A 20,404-nucleotide genomic window follows, 5' to 3' on the forward strand; every position below is an offset into this window, starting at 1 on the left:
TCTTTTCACCTAAAGAGCCTTAACTGATGGAGAGTTCCCAATATATTCAAGTTCCAACTTCAAGCTTCGTATGATCCCTTACAAGTCTCCTGCCTCTCTTTCTGACCCATCTCCTACCTTCTACTTCTAACTTCACCATACTGTAGTTACACCGATCCTACTCCTTGAACTGCTCCTACCTTCCAGATGCTGCTCCCTCTGCCCTAAATGCCTATCTCATATCTGAAGACACCTGAGGTCTGGGCATTCAAGTCTCAACTCAAACCCCACCTCCTCAGGGAGGCCCTTCCTGATGATCTAAGTTATGCCTCTTCCAATTGTTGATCACAATTACTTGTTTTCTAGAGTTCTTATCACTGTTGGAAGTTGTTCTCTGACCTGTTGGCTTGTTGCTCACATTTCCTTGACGACAATGTAAGGGCCATGGGGGCAGGGACATTGCCTGGGTTGTCCATTTCTCTTTCCCGTGTGTCTGGCATGGAGCGAGTGTTCGATAGCTGCTTGCTGAGACAGTGAATGAACTCTCATGTCTACACGCTGTGTGGGAGCAACCAACCTGTGGGAGCTCCCAGGGTTGTGTCTGGGGCACCTGTCACTCCACTGCACTGTCCTTGGGGGGCAGTAACCTCCTTTCAGGGTCATGCAGCTGTGTCTTCTCTGCTGTTTGTTCTGTTTCTTGCCTCTGCTTTCTCGAGAATCTGTTCCTTCCTTAGGAAGAAAACAAGAACCAGTGCCAACTGTTCAGTTGTGAATCTTGAAGATGGGTAAGGAGAGGAGGAAGATTTGACTTCAAGAGAAATGAGCAAGTGACAGAAGGGGCTGGAGGCAGCCAGGTGTGCCTGGGTCTTGAGCTGTCCTCCTAACTCTGGTGTATCTGATCAGCACAAAGCTGTGATGCTCCTACGCCAGGGCTCAGAGGAGGGAACGAATGCTGCTGGTATAGGGGAGGTCCAAGTACAAGGACTGATGAGAACAGAGAGGTTTTCTATTTATTACAAAATTTGTTCCACAAATACAGCTGACCAGATGGTCTAAAAGCAGCTCAGACACTTCCGAACCTGACCCCCCAGTAGATACAAGGACATGAGTCATGTTCACTCACAGAGGAGCCCTTTGTAGAAGACCTGCCTGTTCCTCGGATGGTTCGGTCTTGGGTCCAGCAGCAGAGAGGAGCCCAACGTGAGTGGACCACCCCTTACAGCAGCCCTTGGTGGCAGCTGCTGTGGGTAAGGCAGCAGCTTTAAGTTTCAGAGTTCACGTGTTCCCACCACACAAGTCAAGTCAAAGATTCAAAATAAAAGGAGAAAAGCAGGAGGCTGGAAAAGGGATCCTGGAAGAGGTGGCAGGTGGGGGAAGGATACACAGGGTTTCAGAGGTACTGCCAATTTCTTAATCTGGATGGAGGTATATCATACTCACTTAAAAGTAATTCTTTAAGTTGTGCATATGTATCATATACTCTTCTGTATGTATGGTATATCTTAAAATTTTTAAATTAAAAAAAACCAAAACATAAAGGCTAGAAGTGGATAAGGGGGCTTATCATAGAGCAGAAAAGAAGAGATTAAAGAGCAGAGAGGATGGAGGAAGAGGAAGTGAAGGTGGAAGACGAAGCCTTGGAGGTGGTGGTGCTGGCCTCAACTCCTCTTCTTCTGTCTGGACACTGGTTCTACTTCCAGGTACCGGAGCCCAACTAGCATTCCCAGGATCGAGAAACCTTGAATACAGACAACAGAACAGTGGCTGACATGAACACAGCGCTTCCTCGTACCTTGTGGGTCTGCTCTCCAGCACCAGCTCTAGGGCTGGGACCGTTCCTGTCGGGGGTCGAGGGTGGATGGATGCTTACTTGCCACCATCAGTGGTGCCAGGACGCCAATCGTGGGAGCCGCAGTCCCATACACAAACAACTCAGAGAGGAAGTGCCCCAGGGCGAGGAAGAAGGTCCAGAGTGTGATGTGGTAGAGCCTACAAGGGAGCAGACAGAAATGGGAACTGAAGGGACTGCGTGTTCCACGCAGAGGAATGGAGTGGTCAGACTTGATACACGCAGGTAAAAATCCAGGCAGTGACTATGGCGAAAGGAAGAGGAGACTTGCTCCTGAGGAAGACCTGGCTGCCTGATCACATCAATCTGTTTTCTACGAGGCCAAAACTGAAAGTTTCAACTGCTAAACTGAGAGGAGAATGGTCCGGCCATCCAGAGTGGATCTCCAAGTCTTAGCAAAGTGGTGAAGCCAGCAAAGCAGAGTCTGGATGATGGCACTCCTAGGCAGTGTAGACATTTTGGATCGACCACGCTTATATATTCTACTTACTCAAATTGCCTTGCCTCTGTAGTCCAAGCCCACCTGGCAGGTGCTGGCCAGGGGCTGGTCAGTGCTGACATGATGGATGCCACAGAATGAAGGGCCTGAACGGGCAATGAGCAGAAAGGACCACTCTGGGCTTTTAGATGCTCCTGCATTGTGGGCCAGTTATTTGTGTCTTAGTCTAGGAAAATGGTCAGGTGGAGAACACAGTGACAACCTCACGGGAAGAGAACTTGTTCCTCAGCTTTGATAAAGAAGTGGAGAAGAGATAGGTGACAGAATGATTGACCACTTGGATTGCTGCTATCTTTTTAACTAGGAAATTTTTAAAATTATGAAATCCCTGAAACATACAAAAAATTATGGAGACTACTACAGTTAACCCCTATGCAACCAGTACCTGTTCCATCAAATCTGAATGTTTTGACATTTTTGCTTCAGATACTTTTTTCTAAGAAATAAAATATTAAGGGGCTGGCCTGGTGGCAAAGTGGTTAAGTTTGCGTGCTCTGCTCTGGCAGCCCAGGGTTCATGGGTTCGGATCCCTGGTACGCACTGTCCATCAAGCCATGCTGTGGTGGTATCCCATATACAAAAAAGAGGAAGATCGGCACAGATGTTAGCTCAGGGCTAATCTTCCTCCACAAAAAGAGGAAGATTGGCAATGGATGTTAGCTGAGGACCAACCTTCCTCACACACACACAAAAAAAAAACGAAAGAAAAAGAAATAAAATATTACAGGTATCAGATCACATCCTGTGTATCCTTATTCCATTCTCCTGTCTCCCCGCTGCCCCCCTGGTCACTGAAGGAACCAGTATCGTAAATTTGATTTTTATCATTCCTGTGCATGTTTTTACACATTTAGTAAATATGCATGCATGGGAGTTGACTTTCAGTTTCCGGTTAGGGAGGGAATAGAATGAGAGTACACAGCAGAAGCACACAGGCCAAAGGCCCAGGCTAAACGAGGTTGGAAACAGAAGTCAGCCTCTGTAGCTGTCCTGTGTTGGGAGAAGGGGAAGTGAATGGGTTAACAGAGGTAAAAATAAGTCTGAGCTGTCTTTGCTCATTGCAAAAGCACAGCCAACAAAAGATATACCCCTGACCCTGTCAGCAATTCTTCATCATGGTAAAGGTCTTTCAAATGAGCAGCCAATCCTTACTCCCTCCCAGTCACCCTGAGAGGAGGACAGACACACTAGATTCATTGCATATGGGAAGAGACCGAGATGCAGGGAAGGCATATAATGATCTTGCTGCTACAAAGCTAGTTACCAAGAGAACTGAGACCAGAGTCCATTTTCCAGTTTTCATTCTTGGGCCCAGGCTGTTTCCACTAAACCACACTGCTTCCAAAAATATGTGTCAGTCTAGCACAAGTAAACCACAGTTTTCAAGTTCAAAAAAAAGAAGCATTTTAAAAATAAAGTTGGAGAGACCGCAGGGCCAATAGCGCTGCTTCAAACCCTATCTGCGTCAGTCTTCCTCAGTTTAAAGTAAGTGGGTCTGGAGTACGTAGATCTGCAAAATCAGGAATGAAAATCACTACCTCCCAGGGCTGCTAGGAGAGTTAATCAAGGTCATGTGGATGAAAGCATCCAGCGTAATAAGGGGGGCTCAGTATCATTACCTCCTCTCCTCCTCAGACGCTGAGAGTTTGGGTAAGACAGAAAAATACTGTAGTGTGAAGCTGGCGTTCTGGTGGCCTCACCCAGTTACCCCAGTGAACTTTCCACTTCCTTGTGCTGATGGCTGTTGCTGGGAGGAAAGCTCGAGCCCCCTCCAGTGGCCAGCACGAGTTACAGCATTATCTAGACCCGAGCCTATCACTGCCTGCAACTGGTCCACGCTGTTCTATTTGAGTAGCCAAGAGAAGAATACAGGAGTCCTAGGTTCTCTTTCACCCTCACCTACTGAGTCTGCACAAGCACACAACAGGTTACTTGTGGGTTGGTTTTTTCAGGATTGTGGTTGCTGGTCATTCCTGCTTCTTACGGAGGAATGTGAGAATAAGGTAGGTGTGAGTGGCTGCTCTAAAAAGAGCACACTCCTCTACTACTTTAGTAGAAGAAAGGCTGATTCCTCAGCAAAGAAGTAAAGATGTAAAGAAGAAGATGGGGTATGATGCAGGCTACTGGATCACGACAATACCAGTTTGCCATGTCAGTTCCAAAGAATTGTCAAACTTTAAAGAACTGTTAGGCCTATTATGTCTTTAGGCCTGGAAGGAAGTGAACGCATTAACCTTTTATTGTCCACACTCTAGGCTAATGTATCAAAATTAACAGGACTCTGAGGGGAGGACCACAGGGGGTATGCTTAGCACGTGACTTCCAACAAGGACACTAAAGCTCTTCCTTCCCTTACATACGTCTTGTTGTGGATATCGATGGCACAGAGGCAGCGAATCACTGATGAGAGCAGCGTCCAGATCCCAAAGGTCCGAGCTTGGAGGCCATTCACTGTGGAGCAAAAAAAAAGCAAGACTGTTGAGAAAGGGGGGCGGGGGGGTTTTAGGCTCCTTTAAACTCCTCCCACTTCACTGGTGGTTCATGGGAGGCAGGGTGCTGAGCTAGCTCCCTTTGGCTGGGCAGAGCAGAGGGAGGCTCTGGTGCTGCACATGGAAACTAGGAGTGGAAGGAGTTCCAGAATGAGAACTGCCCAGCTCTTCTTCAATTGTCTACAGTTGGGTGGGGGAGTTCCGAGAGCAGAAACCCAACAAAGAGCCCACGTAGGCAGTAACTCCTGGATGTAGCAGTTTCCGCCTCTGCCCTGGAAGCCCATCTGGTGTTGACAACGCCCAGCGAGTCTGGATGAGGACAGGTTTGGAGCAATGCTGCAGAGTGGTCTGTCAACAGAGGAGGCCTAGGGGTTCAGTAGACTTCTCAAGGCCGAGGTAGGAGAGAACTCAGAAATACTGGGATCTATCTAGATGCCCATATCTGGTCTTCAAGAGACCTCAGTCCCTGAGTCTTCTCCTGAATTCAGCTCTGTGTTATTTGAGCAGAGCCCAAACCAGGCTGGTTTCCTGTGCACGTGGTAGTGGAACAAAGCACTGCTTCTCTGGCGTTTTCTGAATGCACGCAGCTCTTGGTGGCTTGGTTCTGACACTGCTGTATCAGATATGTTGTTCTGAAAGTATACGGATCATACACCACCAGAACAGTGGTCCTCGATCCTGGGCATTTATTAGAATCAACTGAAGAAGTTCCTTAAATTACCAAGACCTGGGTATCAGAGCAGTTAACTCATACTCTGGAGGTGGGCCCTGGGCATAAGTATTTTCTGAAATCTCCCTCCCTGGGTGATTGTAACATACAGCTGTTGATCTCAGTCATCCAGGGGTTGGCAATGCCAACACAGTGAAAGCAAAGGTACTTCCTGTGCTGGTCTGTCAAGCAAGGGAAATTCCAGGGGACAAGACCAAAAACTGAAAGGTCTGTTAATGTTTTCTTGGGCTTTAAGGACTTTCCTGCCTTTGGAAAACTAGACAGTGACACCAATTTCCCAACCCTGAACGCTTAGATGGTAGTAGGGTGAGAAAAAATTCCATATGCCAACCAAGTATCTAGGGGTTAGTCCTGGAGGGGTACATTCTTTATAAACCAATTTGATGGCTTTTCTGATGAAAAGACTGAGGAAATTCCTCTACTTAGTGAGATATAAAAGTGGAATATTTTGCCAACTCTCATCAGATGAGGCATCAGGTGAAATTTCTACTTGAAGCTCCAGAGCACAGCTGTGACCAGCAGAGTACTCTGCCGGCCCGCAGGTCACGAGGGAGGAGGCAGACTCTACTTCTGGGCTGGAGACAGACAGACAGACAGACACACACACACACACACACACACTCCTGGGCTGGAGAAAGACTGATAGACAGACACCCCCACACCCCCACACACAGTTGTTTGGCTCAGCTCCATGCCCTTCAGCATTTCACATGACCCTGGGCTTTTCTGTGTCAACTTGACTTCAAAGGGCTAGAGCAGATAACCCTCAAAATTCTGTGAATCCATATGGGGTTCCAGGACCACCTGAGGGCAGCGTTTGAGGGTGAAAAAGTAGAATTGTCTTGCCCAGGTTTCCAGGTTCTTTACTCCTATTGTCTCTGAGCTTTGTTCAAAATGAGCCATAGCCTGCTTAGTTTCATTTTATACACAGAAGGTGAGCTAGGTCAGAGCCTGAATGTGGGTTAGCTATAAATGTGACAGGGACTTGTCAGCTGTGTGGATGGTGCTGCAGCTCAAACAACCCCCCGCAGCCACGCAGGGGAGCAGAGCTGAACCGTGAAGACACCCTCAGTGGAGAGGCCCAGGAGGCTGGGAAAGGCCACCGTGGGCCTTCTGGAGCGTCGTTCTGGGAGGCCCAGTGGAGGATTTGGATTCCTCCTCAGGACTAGGTCACGGTTTGGGAAGGCCTTGGGTTAGTAACTCTCCGTCTGCAACGTGGACTATAACCCTGTGTCCATGACCTGGTTCTGAAGAGAGCTGGCTAACGTGCAGAGCTTCCTCATGGCTTTCCAGTGGGGCCTCGCACAGTCGCCGAGTACCTCTGTTTCCCCACTTGTCCGCGTACTGCCTTCTGCACAGACTAACTGCCCAGGGCAGTGTGAAATGAATGAAAAGGGATTCAGAGAAGCTTGGGGAAAAGGGGCCAAGTGCTCTCCACAGTCCATTCCAGAGGCTGCCAAAGGCTGGATTAGGCAGCATCAGAATCACCTGGGAAGTTTTTAAAAAACAGAACCCAGGGGGGCTGGCCCCGTGGTCGAGTGGTTAAGTTTGCGCACTCTGCTTCAGCGGCCCAAGGTTTCCCCGGTTCGGATCCTGGGCGCAGACATGGCACCACTCATCAAGCCATGCTGAGGTGGCAACCCTCATGCCACAGCTAGAAGGACCCACAACTAAAAATATACAACTATGTACTGGGGAGCTTTGGGGAGAAAAAGGATAAATAAAATCTTGAAAAAAAAAATAGAACCCAGGGCCCCAGCCAGCGGGTCAAAGGTTCAGGAAATAGGTTAGGAGAGGGAAACGGGCACCTGTGCTTTGTTTGTTTCTAAGTTTTCTAGGTTATTCTGATGTCCAGCTGGGCCTGGGAACCACGATTCAGGCCACCCCACAAAGGTGGCCGTTCTTGGACTTCTCACCGAGGCCTGGCTGGCCGGTGTAGAGCTTCTCGTGGAGGAAGGTGTGGTCTCGGAAGCTCTGCAGCGTGTTTCCCGCGGCTATGATGGCCACCATGACCAGCCAGCTCCGTAACACGTTCAGGAAGCGGCTCATGGCTCCGCTCAGAGAGGGCTTTCTGCCTTGGAAACGAAGGCAAAGGACACAAGATGACAGACGGTTAATGTACTTTAACCATGAGCTGTCCCACCTCCGTCATTAACCTGGGCCCCACCACAAGGGTTCTACTAAGTTTACTTGGTCCATCACTTGATAAATTCCTCTCCGGGTCCCCTGGGCTCATCCATCCCCAGGGATCTTGACACACTTCTCTTACTTCACAGGGTTAGCACACTGCATTTGAATATTTCCCTAAACCAAAGTGTGCTGACCTTTACCTAGAGTGTACAAAACTAAATAAGGCAGCGGGTGGAAATGACAAACCCAGCAGAAAAACTGGAGAGAAGAACGGGAAAAGAAGGCCAGTGTACACATATTACTACAAAGTAACCCAATGGACTGCCGTGGAAGACTGCAGAAACTGGTCTCAATATTGAGTCACGCTAACGCTAGTGAACCCACAGTGAACTTTGCACTAAGTGGCATAGTATTTATTTTTGTCTAAGCAATTTCTCCAAAATATTAGCTAAATCGGAACTCTTTTCTCTTGGCTGGAGTCAGTCCTCTTATATCTCTACTTGTAGCCCGGTTTTTCATGCCATTCCTTTGTAATGCAAGCGGCTCAGAGGTGATTCTAAATCTATGACCAGATTCCTGCCTGGCTACGGATGACAGATCCTTCCACCACAGAGAAACCTTATACATTTGAGTGGAACCTACGGTGTAAGGACAATATTTACATCTTCACCTCTTCTCTACTCTGGTTCTCAGGTACACCATGCTTCATAAACTAGAATAACAATCTAAAAGTTATAAATAAACTGCTGTGACTTAAGAACTAGTAAGAAAATTATATGGAGAAGGAAACAGCAATGTCGGTGTTGGGTTGCAAGAGAAATGATAATAGCTAACAGTTACCAGGCACATGTATGTCATACGGTGCAAGCACGTAACATATATTATCGCATTTAATCCTTAAACAAGGTAGGTAGGCACTATTAATACCTCCATTTTACAGATGAGTGTTGGCACAGAGAACTTAAGTGATTTGCTTGAGGTTACACAGCTAATATATGGCAGAGCTAAGATACACAATTTCTTGAACTCTACATTGCATGCTGCCTCATGGTTTGAGAATATTTTGATGAAGTTTCCATTTTTGAGGAAGACAAGCATACCATATTCACTTCTGTATTCACGTTGTGTAGAAAATACAATTATGTACTTTTTGTTAAAAAAAAGCATAGATCAAGCCTTGCCGAGCATTGATTTCAATCAGCTTGCTTTACATAAAACCCATGTAGATAAAGAATCTAATAATGGAATTACTTCCTCCCATCTTCATTAGGTTTTTTTTGCCCACTGTTTGTCTGTTTCAGGTTACCTTCTTGGGCCTGAGGTGGTGATACACCATCAGGCTTCCTTTGTTGCTCTGGCAGCAGATGTCTCTATCGGGTTCTACTGGACAGCACAAGTGGGTACAGCAGGGGCCAGGATCCCTCCATCCTCTTTTAATTTCTCACCCTCCCTCAACAGGAGACTCAGGCTCTCTCCTCCAAGGGTCAGAAAAGCTGCATGGATGGCTCTTCTCTTTGACAGAACTAATGTCCATTTCACAGAAGCTCTTAGAAACAGCAACAGATAGCTGATGAAGGCAGAGCCTGAGCACTCTTCTGAACTGCTCGACCAATCCCTCAACACCATGTCCCTAAAGTTTGAGGGCCTCCTAAAATATCCAACATCTATACTCAAATCGTGCCCTGGCCCAGCTCAGCAAAGGTGTGGTGTTAAGACTCGAAGCAGGAGAGAGAGGGTCCTATCCTGGCCCTACCATTTAGTAGCTGTGTAACCCTGGGCAAGTAGTTTACACTTTACAGCCTAGATTTCCTCACCTGCAAAATGGAGATAAAAAATAATAATTACATGAGAAAAGTGAAACTTCCTTGCACCGTGCTAGGCTAACAGTGACCCCTCATTCGTTCATCCATTCACTCGTTCCCCGTAACTACCAAGCCTTCATCTTCCTAGCTCCCCCTTCTCATGGTCTCTTGAACCCCTTTTCCCTCAAAAGGTTGACTTCCAGGTATCTTTCTTCTATCCCACCTCCATTTCTCCAGACCTTCCAGATCCTTTCAATCAGATGCCACACATACCCCTATATCACTCTTAACCCCCACATTCTTCTTACCTGCCGACCGTATCCCCAACTCAGCAGCAGCAGCAGCAAATAAGCTTCCCCAAGACCGCTCCAGCAGTCCACCTGAGCCATTTGTCCCCGCCCCGCCCTCACCCGGCTCCAGGATTGGGTCGTTTCGGTCAGTCCTCGCTCTGATTGGCTGTTCTGGTTGTCCTCGAGCAGGAGATGGGGCGTGAACCCCTTACTGCCAATCAGAGGTTGCCGCTGCCCAAGCCTCACCCTGGGAGGCCGCTCACGCAGGGAACACCCCTATCGAGCGTGGCGGAAGAACTCTGGTTTCGAAGTCAACCTTTTAGGGGCGGAGGGAAAAAAGAGCGGAAAAAAAGAAAAGACTCTTCTGCTGAGAGTTGGGCGCTGCGCCCGCGCTGCGCCGCGGTGACGACATTCGTCCGCGCCCGCAGCCGAACGTTTTCGGCGCCGGGTGGCGGGCGCCTGCGCAGTGGCTCCGAGCGGGCGGTTGCTTGTTGGTTGTTGTAGTAACGGGGGAAGCAGCCTTCCGCGGCCGTGAGCCCGGCTGGGGAAGGAGCAGGGAGGTAGGCGCCGAGCGCGGTCCCCGCCTGCCCGCCCCGAGCCATGGGAAGATGAGCCAGGTAAACGCCTGCGCCGGCGCTCGCCTACCGCGGGAGGTGCGCTCCGCGTCTGGGCGGCACGGCCCGCTGCGCTTCCCTGTTCGAGTCCGGGAGCCGCTGTTGGCTTCCGGGCGCGCCGGGCCGGATCCCGGCGGCGGAGTCGCCCCGTCCTTCCCGTGGGGAGCATCTGCGGACCTGCCTGGGATGGGGGTGGGGGGTCAGGGGTGGGGCTGAGGCGCTGATCTCTTTAGGGCGGGGACGCTCCTTGGGCGAGTGTCCTTAATCTTCTTCCGACCGTCCTGTCTCTCCCCGCTCTGCAGGCAGCCTAGGACGGTCGGCACCCTTTCCTCGCTTGGAGGTTTTGTTTGTTTTGCTTTAACTTAAAGGACATCCCAACATTTGGGGAAAGATCGAGAAATCCCGCTGGGAATCCTTGGAAGGACGCCTTTGAGGTTGTTAGATCTTCAGCCAGTTCCGCTGACGATCTGTAGGGGTCCTTATCGGGATCGGCGTTTTTTGGTGCGTTTACAATCGAATCTTACTGTGTATATGAATGTATAGAAAAGGTTTGGAAGGATTGACATCAGGTGGCTATCTCTGAGTAATGGGATTATGGTCCTTTAAATATTTTCATTTTCTTTATCTGTCATTTCTGTTCCTCGAAAACACATAACGAACGCGTACTTTTTCCCTATGGAAAAAATATTTTTAAGGTAGCAGTTGGAAATATTTAATTTTAATGTGTATTTGAGATTCAGGTCATAGTTTCTGATTTTTAGTAAGGGAGAATAATTTTTGAGTGTTTGGAAGGACAGTGTTTTCTTCTCAGCCACTTATGACCTCTGTTCAAGAGAACTATATTAATCTTTTGGTTCGTTGTTGAATTTGTTTTAGTGGAAACATGAGGGCTTTTAACCTGTGTGCTTGTCGTAGAGTCTAAAATATTTTCAAGGATCTTAAATCAATGAATTTTTATTTTTAACCTAGGACAGGTTTTTTAAGCAAGGAATCTGTTTTAGGTAGTTGTCCACCTACCTGAGAGTTACCTAAAAGTTAAGCAGGTCTGTCCTTTTGGGGCATGTTAGATATAGTACATAAAAGAAAAATGAGAAACTTGAGTTTAACAGCTCTTCAAATGCATAGAGGAGAGACAGTATGTTTGGACAGAAATCTTGCTTTTTGTGGCATATGTTAGGCACTGTGATAGAAGGTAAGCTTCTAGAGGCTGGGCACCATTTAGGTAGATATTCATTTTTATTACTTGGAAGATCGTCAGCAATGATCAACAAATAGACAACAGCATTGTGTCTCAGATCATTCTGCTTTCTTACAGGAATCTGTGCCACCCGAATTGTTTGATCCAGTGAATCTGCAAGGAAAGGTCTCTGAGGCCCGCGTCTGCTGACTGCATGAGAAACCCTAAAGGAAATGCCAGTCGTGATGGCCCGGGACCTGGAGGAAACAGCATCATCCTCAGAGGATGAGGAGGCGGTCAGCCAAGAGTAAGTAACAGCAAGCCTGCTTTTGACCCTTTGCCTCTAGGGTGGAAAATAGTTCTTTTACTCATAGACCCTTTTACCCAATAGCCTTCCTTTGGTATTGTCTCCCTCTGGTTTTAGCTTCTACGTGGATACGATCTAATTCAAGATCTTATTCCATCCCCATCAGCTACCTGAAATGAGATAAGGCTCTGGGCTCATGGGTGAACACAGGCTCATGAATGAACATCAGCTCTAGGTGTTGCAGGTAGCTCTTGGTAAACTCTTAATCAGAGCTCCTAACGTAGGAGATCTTGAAATTTTTAGATATTAAAGAAAAGTAGGTCTCCAAGCTCTGACATTGGTTATGTTACTTTCTCGAAGGCATTAGTGATAGAATGATGATAATATAGAGAGGTCAGGTGACTTATCAGAGTAACCGTGGGGCAGGACGTTAGAATTCTGTAGCCTGTGCTGTGTCTATTGGACCACGTTGCTTTCCTGAGTTCCTTTGGGTATGAGCCAGGTTTCTTGGTTGCTGGATTCTCATAATAATAGGAATGAATGATAGTGATAAGTGCAGCTGCTATAGATGATGGTAAGGGCTTTAACTACTGTGTCTCATTTAATCTGAAGATGTTACTATTCCCGCTTTATTAAGCTCTGCCTCGGAAATATCAAAGTACTTCTTCAGGGACACAGAGAGAGTAAGTGAAGGATCGAGATTCAGGCCTAGTTTTTCTGGATTTTGAAGCACTTTGCTATTTTGCCTCCTTTAATGTTAATACTTGACACAGAGAACAAAGAGAGAGACTGGCTTAAAGTTAAGATTAGTTTTTAACCTTCTCTGTCAGTCTCCTCAAATATGTGTGTGCTGCCTAACCTGAGAAATGGGGATAATATCTCCCAGGCTGTTTTCTAGAGGTATGGTTAGGATCAAACAGAATAATGTGTATGAAATTACTTTGTACATTATAAAGTGCCATACAGATGTAAGGCATTATTCCAAATGGCTTTGATATTGAATTTAAAGTGGACTTCTTCTTATAAAGTCGAAGATTACAATATTTAATATGACTTGAAAAAAATTATTGAAGTATTAATAAAGCTTTGGGGAAAGGCTTCTCATCATGGTTAGGTTGTAGAACATAATAGAGGTTTGACAGTATATTTGGGTCATTCTCATTTGGGATAATTAAATGGGTAATTCTCTTGGGCCACTTTGCCTTCTTGTGACTTTTGCTTTCTGTGTGCTGCCTCTTACACATTTCACAAAATTTTTAGCTTCTCCTGCAAGCATCCGTCTTTCTTGTTTCAAGATCATGCTTTTACTCCATGAATTTCTCTCTTATTAGTGGGCCTAGAGGTTGGGCCCCACAAGTATCAGACTGAACTGTATAAAATTGCCATTTTGGTAGGCAATGAATGAATAGAGGCTTTATGCTTTAGATCACTTTAGATCCAGCGGTTCTTAACCTTTTTAATGTTATGGATCTCTTAGCAGAATAATATATTTACATGCTTAAAATACATACTTCAAAGAATACTAATTACATTGAAATGTAATTGTCATAATTAGAAAAACAAACTTGTGTTATAGTAATATGTGCTTTCTTATTGTTACATCAATAACAAGATCATTCATTTAAAACATGGGAAAGTTAAGTTTTATTTTCTGAAGACAGGAGCATAAAGACTGTTTTTGCTTAGTTGGCATAAAATCATCACACTGTGGAGTGGTCTCTGATTAACACTTATTCTTTTATTTTTACTTTTTGAGGAAGATTAGCCCTGAGCTAACTTCTGCTGCCAGTCCTCCTCTCTGTTTTTGCTGAGGAAGACTGGCCCTGGGCTAACATCCGTGCCCATCTTCCTCCACTTTATATGTGGGACGCCTGTGACAGCATGGCTTGCCAAGCAGTGCCATGTCCACACCCGGGATCCGAACTGGCAACCCCCTGGCCACCGAAGGGGAACATGTGCACTTAACCGCTGCACCACCGGGTCGGCCCCTGATTAACACTTATAAGTGGAGAAAAGTGGGAATCATAGATGTCTAGACCCCCAGTGTGAGATGTCACCATTTGGTAGCTGAATAATTGCTTGGGGGAGAGTTGCCAAATTGTTGTCCAGCCTCATCACAGCAGAGGAGGAGGACTGGGATCACAGGTGATCTAGTGGCAAGTTTAATATCTGCCATCACTTAGAAGTAGTGATAAATGTAAATAATATTTTGAGATATTGGTAACAACTGTAAAATGGTTTAAAAAATCTGAAGTTTCAGATAGAGTCAATGGCACAGATAATGCTAATACTGCTGTGCTTTGTTGCCTATATTTGTAATTGGGAAATGTTAAATTTCTAGTAGAACTTAGTGAAAATAAAGCTGTGATCCCCCAGCCTTCCCAATCCAAATTCGTGGCTTTTCACTCTTCTTCCTTTCAAACTCTTGCTGTTGATTTTTGACTGTTAGTCTCATTCTGTCAGCCCATGTCTTGTGTATCAGACACTTGTATTATACATTAGTAATGTCAAGTCAATCTTGTTCACACTTGGAAAAGCAGGCTTACATTTAAAAAGTCTTGGAAGTTAGAAGGTCTTCAGTCATCTAAGGATGTTGATTTGATCCAAAGATCCATGGACATCTGTTCGATCTGCTCAGATTCCTAGGCCGTATTAAAGTATTAATTAATGCTTTGCAATCCTGGACTTTAGGGCTAGAAACTGTCCATGCAGTCCTTGTTTTGCATGGCATTATTTCAAACAGTAAATGCAAAGGGGCTCTTTTTCTCTATTTTGCTTGGGGGTCCCCAATACAAATTTATAAATAGATGTGGAAACTTTCATAAAAGGATTTGATGTAAGGTTTCTTTAGTCACAGAAAAAATAGTAACTTTAATTCCTATCATAAAAGCTGGCTTTATATCAGTTAAAAAGATCATCAGCATTTACATGGAAAAAATAAAAGATCATCAACAAATGATTACACGGTGGGTGCTACAGGATTCAGAGAAGGAAGGCATCCCTGTGGGCTGGAGGAGCTGGGGCAGGCCCCCTGCAGGTGGGGAGATGAGCTGGGCCTTGGAGAGTAGGAGTAAGCGGACAGCGGTGGGAAAGGCATTTTCATCACGGACACTGGTCTCAATCAGGTGTAGAGGCTTTGAGTTATGCAGGCTGGATCCCAGGAGTGAATAATATATATTCCTCATGAAATTGCTTCTTAAAAAGCAAAACGTTCTTAGCCTTTCGGTAAAGTGAACCATAAAACTGGCCTGCTTCAGTAATTCATCATTCACATCCTTTGTTCTTTCATGCCTCTAAAAGCATATTAAATATACCAGTTTCTGGTGTGAATGAAATTGTGAGGTTCCAATTTCTGGTTTCCTAATCCTTTTGAATCTTTCCCTTTAGCACCACCTGGTGGGAGCATGATTTTCATGACAATATAGCCCCTGCCTTAACTGCATTTTAGATGACCTTACTGAATTAACAATTTGTCTACTACCTCTTTTATGTTTTCATAGGTTGTAAGTGGAAAGATTTCTGAGCCAGGGATTTGGCTTTCCACAGGTAGTAAGTTAGGGCCTTGGCTTTTCTCAGCTTTGTATGTTTTCAGTCATGTGTCACTTCACGACGGGGATACGTTGTGAGAAATGCATCCTTATGCGATATCATCATTGTGTGAACACCGTAGAGTGTACATATGCAAGCCTAGATAGTAAGCCTACTGCAGACATAGGCTGTGTGGTACTAATCCTGTGGGACCATCATCGTACATGCAATATGTCACTGACTGAAACGTCATTATGCAGTGCTGACTGTATGCCATTCCTGACTCTTGTCAGGCATTTTTAGCTGTTAGCAGTAATCCATTGTTTGTGAGTGCTAAGGCACAGTGGTGCCAGTTAGTAGCTAGTGCTAGATTAATGAGGAACTTTGGATAGTTTCCAAAGTTTCTGTCCAAGACTTTGTAATTCAGGCTGCCTATTATTTCTCTGTCCTCTGCCTTAGAAATATAGTGGGAAAATTAGAATTGGAAGAGATCATAGGAATCATCTGGCCCCTTGCCCACATTTTATAGATGTTTACGATTAAAAAGCATGCAAAGCACAGGAAAATCTTTCTTGCTAGAAAATGCACCCTGTAAACACCATTTCTCACAAATGGGCACTATCACCCAAGTCAGAGAGCAAGAACAATTAGCAACCATATTCCATTTCTAGAAAATAGGAAATAAACTAGGTATGGTGTTGTTTGCTTTCTTCACTAAAAGGCATTTGGCAGCTCATGCCAAGTCTATAAAGGCTGCCTTCCTTCTAAGATTGATAGCCTGGCAGCCTGTGCATTCCAAGTGTGGATCTGTTTTGTTTTGTGTTTTTTTTTTTGGTGAAGAAGATTCGCCCTGAGCTAACATCTGTGCCAGTCTTCCTCTGTTTTGTTTGTGGGATGCTTCCACAGCACGGCTGATGAGTGGAGTGGGTCCACACTCGGGATCTGAACCCACGTGCCCTGGCTGCTGATGTGGAGCACGTGAAACTTTAACCACTCGGCCATGGGCCAGCCCCTCAAAGTGTGGATCTTTTTAAACTTGAGCTGGGAGAGTCTGACTTGACCTTGCGATTTGTGTTATGGACTTTGTTGAGGGGTGTGGTCATGTGAGTTTTTGAGAGCATCCTGAATCCTGGGTAAACGGATCTTATTCTATTTAAGGAATTAAATTCCCAAAGAGTTGAGTTTAAGGTATTCCATATGCAGAACATCACCGAAATGTGATTAGGGAGATAGAAGGGTAGAAAGAACATAGACACTTGAATTCAAATACCTGTTCCCTTACTTAACCAGCTGTATGACCTCTGGCAAATTACTTAACCTCTTTGAGACACCTTTTCTCCAGTTCTTAGTGCCGGCAAGAGGATTAAGTGAGGTAACGTGTAACACCTCCTAGATTAATTCCTGGCACATAGGAGGGACTCAGTTCATTTCTTTCACTTTCCACCTCCCTGCATTAAAGAGGTTGAAGATTTCCCTGTGAGTAAATGTACATCTGTCCAAGATTCATTAATCTTAGATTTCCTGAGGATAGAGGAAGAGAATAAATTCAGGGGTCCTTTTCTGGAGGAAAATATCTATTGTTCCATTTAGTGTAGGCTTTCTTTAAAATATGTGGTTTTAATTGGGATAATTGTATTAACTTAGGGTTCCTAGCTCAGAATCTTAGAATGGGTCATCAGATTGGCTTAAAAGGGACTATAGGGTGTAAAAGGGGTATATAAATTATTTTGAATATATTGGTTAGGATTTTTTATGTGTGCTGGGGAGTAAAGTGTCCTAAATAATAAAGTATTTACTCATTTAGGAAAGACTTGATTCTACTCCACGTTTGCCCTTCAGGATCTCGTGTCTCTCCTTCTTTCAGTCAGGCTCTCCTGACTTCCTCGTTTACCAACAGCTCCACACTCTCCTCTCCAGGTCACAGAGTGACAGTTGCACTTCCAAACCTCTTGTGCCCTTACACCTTCAAGGGGAAGAGGGACATCTCTCCTGTAGCTGCTGTAGAAGAGAAAGAAACCATCGCTTTCTCAGAGGGGCTCACAACCTGTCTCCTGACATTCACTGGTTCCAATAGGTTTATGTGCTCGTCCCTGAACCAGCCACTATAACTGGGGGGTGGAATACCCTGATTGGCTGAAATCAGTCAAGGCCCATCCCTGGAGCAGGGATGGAATTAATCTTAAGCAAACCACATACTTAAGAATGGGAGATTAATGGTTTCCCATAGGACACTTGGGGTTCTTGTTCCAGATGGAGAGAAAAGGTGCTAAGTAGCAAACCACAGTGATCTGCTTCAGCTGGTAATTGAGATTTTGATCTGTGAATTAATAAAGCCTTCTGTTACGGTTGTAGGGACCATCCATGTATCATGTGGACTGGAGGCTGCAGGAGAATTCCGGTTTTGGTATTCCATGCTGAGGCTATTCTGACAAAGGACAACAATATTCGCGTAATTGGAGGTGAGTATGACCTCTCCATGGAGGGCAGGGCTGATCATGGCCCTGACAACCTTGTCTTGAAGAAACTGATATCACATGTAGATAGGGAAAGGGCCTGGGCCGTGAGAAAAATCTACTGATTTGTTATCTTGAAAGGATTATTTGTGATTTCTTCAGTTGTTTTCTGCATATTAAATTGTTTTTCCTCTTTGAATTTTTTTTTCAGATTTATGTGTATGTGTGTTTATTTATTACTTTTTTAATTGTGATAAAATATATGTAACAAAATTTACCATTTTAACCATTTTAGAGTATACAATTCAGTGGCATTTCGTACATTCAAGATGATGTGCAATCATCACCACTATCTAGTTCCAGAACATTTTCATCATCCCAAAAGTAAACCCTGTACCCAATAAGGAGTCACTCCCCTTTCTGCCTTGTCACCAGCCCCTGGCAATCACTACTTTTTGTCTCTATGAATTTGCCTATTATAGATAATTTCAGATAAATAGACCCATACAATATGTAGACTTTTGTGTCTGGCTTCTCTCACTTAGCGTAATGTTTTCAAGGTTTATCCGTGTTGTAGCATGTATCAGTACTTCATTCCTTTTTATGGCTAAATAATATCCCATTGTATAGATTTGCCACATTTTATTTATCTGTTCATCAGTTGATGGATGATTCTTTCTGCCTTTTGGCTTTTGTACATAGTGCTGCTAAGAACATTCATGTACAAGTTTTTGTTTGAAGACCTGTTTTCAGTTCTTTTGAGTATATACCTAGGAATGGAATTGCTAGGTCGTATGCTAATTCTGTGTTTAACTTATTGAGGAGATGCCAAAGTTCCTTTACTGTCACTTACTTTATTAAGTGACTGCAGCGTTCCCACCAACAGTGTATGGGAGTTCCAGTTTCTTCACATCCTCACTAACATTTGTTATTTTCTATTTTTTAGATTATAGCTGTATTAGTGGGTATGAAGTGGTCTCTTTTGGTGGTTTTGATTTGCATTTCCGTAATGACTAATAACATTGAGCATCTTTTCATGTGCTTGTTGGCCATTTGTATATCTTCTTTGGAGAAATGTCTCTTCAAGGCTTTTGCCTACTTTGTAATTGAGTTGCTTGTCTTTTTGTTGTTGAGTTATAAGAGTTCTTTATACATTCTGAATAAAAGACCATTATCAGATATATTCCTATTCTGTGGATGTCTTTCACTCTTTTGATAATGTTCTTTCCTGAGCAAGTTTTTATTTTGATGATTTCCAGTTTATCTGTTTATTCTTTGTTGCTTATGCTTTTGGCGTCATATCTAAGAAACCATTGCCCAACCCAAGGTCATGATCCCTATGCTGTCTTCTAGAAGTTTTATAGTTTAAGGTCTTATACTTGGAGCTAAGTGGTCTTTGATCCATTTTGAATTAACATTTTTATATAGTGTGAGGTAAGGGTCCACCTTCATTCTTTTGTGTGTGGATATCCACTTGTCCCTGAACGGTTAGTTGAAGAGACTATCCTCTTTCTCTGTTGCATAGTCTTGGCCCTGTTGTTGAAAATCAGTTGACCACAGATGTATGGGTTTGTTGCTGGACTCTTAATATTCCATTGATCTGTACATTTATCCTTATACCAGTGCCATATTGTTTTAATTACTGTGCCTTTGTACTACATTTTGAAATTGGGACGTGTGAGTCTTCTAACTTTGTTCTTCTTTTTCAAGATTTTTTGGCCGTTCAGTGTTCCTTGCAATTCCATTGAATTTTAGGATCACCTTTTCCATTTGTGCAAGAAAATGCTGTTGGGATTTTGATAGGGAGTGCATTGAATCTGTCAATCACTTTTGGAACTATTTAAGTCTTCTAGTCCCTGAATATAGGATGTATTTCCATTTATTTAGGTCGTCTTTAATTTCTTTAACAATGTTTTATAGATTGTAGTGTACAAGTCTTAGAGCTCCTTGGTTAACTTTATTCCTGAATATTTTATTCTTTTTGATGCTATTATAAATAGAATTGTTTTCTCACTTTCATTTTTGGGTTGTTTATTGCCAGTGTGTAGAAATACAATTGATTTTTGTATATTGATCTTGTATCCTGAAACCTTGCTGAACTCATTTGTTAATAAAGCTGTAATAGTTTGTGTGTGTGTGTATTCTTTAGGAGTGTCCATATACAAGATCATGTCATCTGCAAACAGAGATTTGACTTGTTCCTTTCCAACCTGGATGGCTTTTTTCCTTTTTCTTGCCTAGTTGCTCTGGCTATAACTTTCAGTACAATGTTGAATAGAAGTGGTGAAAGTAGGCATCTTTGTCTTGTTCCTGATCCTAGGGGGAAAGTTTTCAGTCTTTTACCATCCAGTATGTTAGCTGTGAGTTTTTCATAAATACCATTTATCATGCTGAGAAAGTTTTCTTCTCCTTCTTTGCTGAGTATTTTTATCATGCAAGGGTGTTGGACTTTTTCAAATGCTTTTGCTACATCAATTGAGATGATTCCATTTTTTTCCTTCATTCTGTTAATGTGGTATATTACATTGATTGACTCTTGTATGTTGAACCACCCTTG

At 44.2% G+C, this 20,404-nt stretch overlaps 2 protein-coding genes across 30 annotated transcripts in view; one reads left to right on the forward strand and one right to left on the reverse strand.

Moving 5' to 3' along the window:
* Nucleotides 1-971: 971 nt before the first annotated feature.
* ERG28 (ergosterol biosynthesis 28 homolog) lies at nucleotides 972-10,225 on the reverse strand. 4 transcript variants are annotated; one of them, XM_014840873.3, is made up of 5 exons: nucleotides 9,787-10,225; nucleotides 7,463-7,621; nucleotides 4,688-4,778; nucleotides 1,850-1,968; nucleotides 972-1,717 (listed from the first exon to the last, which is right to left on the reverse strand). In XM_014840873.3, the coding sequence occupies exons 2-5, from the start codon at nucleotides 7,593-7,595 to the stop codon at nucleotides 1,638-1,640; spliced, it is 423 nt and encodes a 140-aa protein (XP_014696359.1). In that variant the 5' UTR covers nucleotides 7,596-7,621; nucleotides 9,787-10,225; the 3' UTR covers nucleotides 972-1,637. The 4 variants fall into 4 exon arrangements, with proteins under 4 accessions (XP_014696359.1, XP_070370206.1, XP_014696361.1 ...); XM_070514105.1 differs by having other exon boundaries at nucleotides 7,463-7,617; nucleotides 9,787-9,915; XM_014840875.3 differs by lacking the exon at nucleotides 1,850-1,968 and having other exon boundaries at nucleotides 9,787-10,159.
* TTLL5 (tubulin tyrosine ligase like 5) overlaps nucleotides 10,193-20,404 on the forward strand; it is a 279,445-nt gene continuing 269,233 nt past the window's right edge. For 24 of the 26 annotated variants that reach the window (XR_011504698.1, XR_011504700.1, XR_011504699.1 and 21 more), the window contains exons 1-3: nucleotides 10,193-10,385; nucleotides 11,698-11,866; nucleotides 17,747-17,853. Coding sequence is in view for 22 of the 26 variants with exons in the window: in XM_044774056.2 (XP_044629991.1) it covers nucleotides 11,793-11,866; nucleotides 17,747-17,853 (181 nt within the window). In the remaining 4 variants the exon portion in view is untranslated. Of the gene's footprint in view, nucleotides 10,386-10,684; nucleotides 10,884-11,697; nucleotides 11,867-17,746; nucleotides 17,854-20,404 lie in introns of all 26 variants that reach the window. The other 2 variants (XM_070514090.1, XM_070514101.1) reach the window with 2 other exon arrangements.

This window comes from Equus asinus, chromosome 7, assembly GCF_041296235.1.
Source record: "Equus asinus isolate D_3611 breed Donkey chromosome 7, EquAss-T2T_v2, whole genome shotgun sequence".
NCBI classification, from domain to species: domain Eukaryota; kingdom Metazoa; phylum Chordata; class Mammalia; order Perissodactyla; family Equidae; genus Equus; species Equus asinus.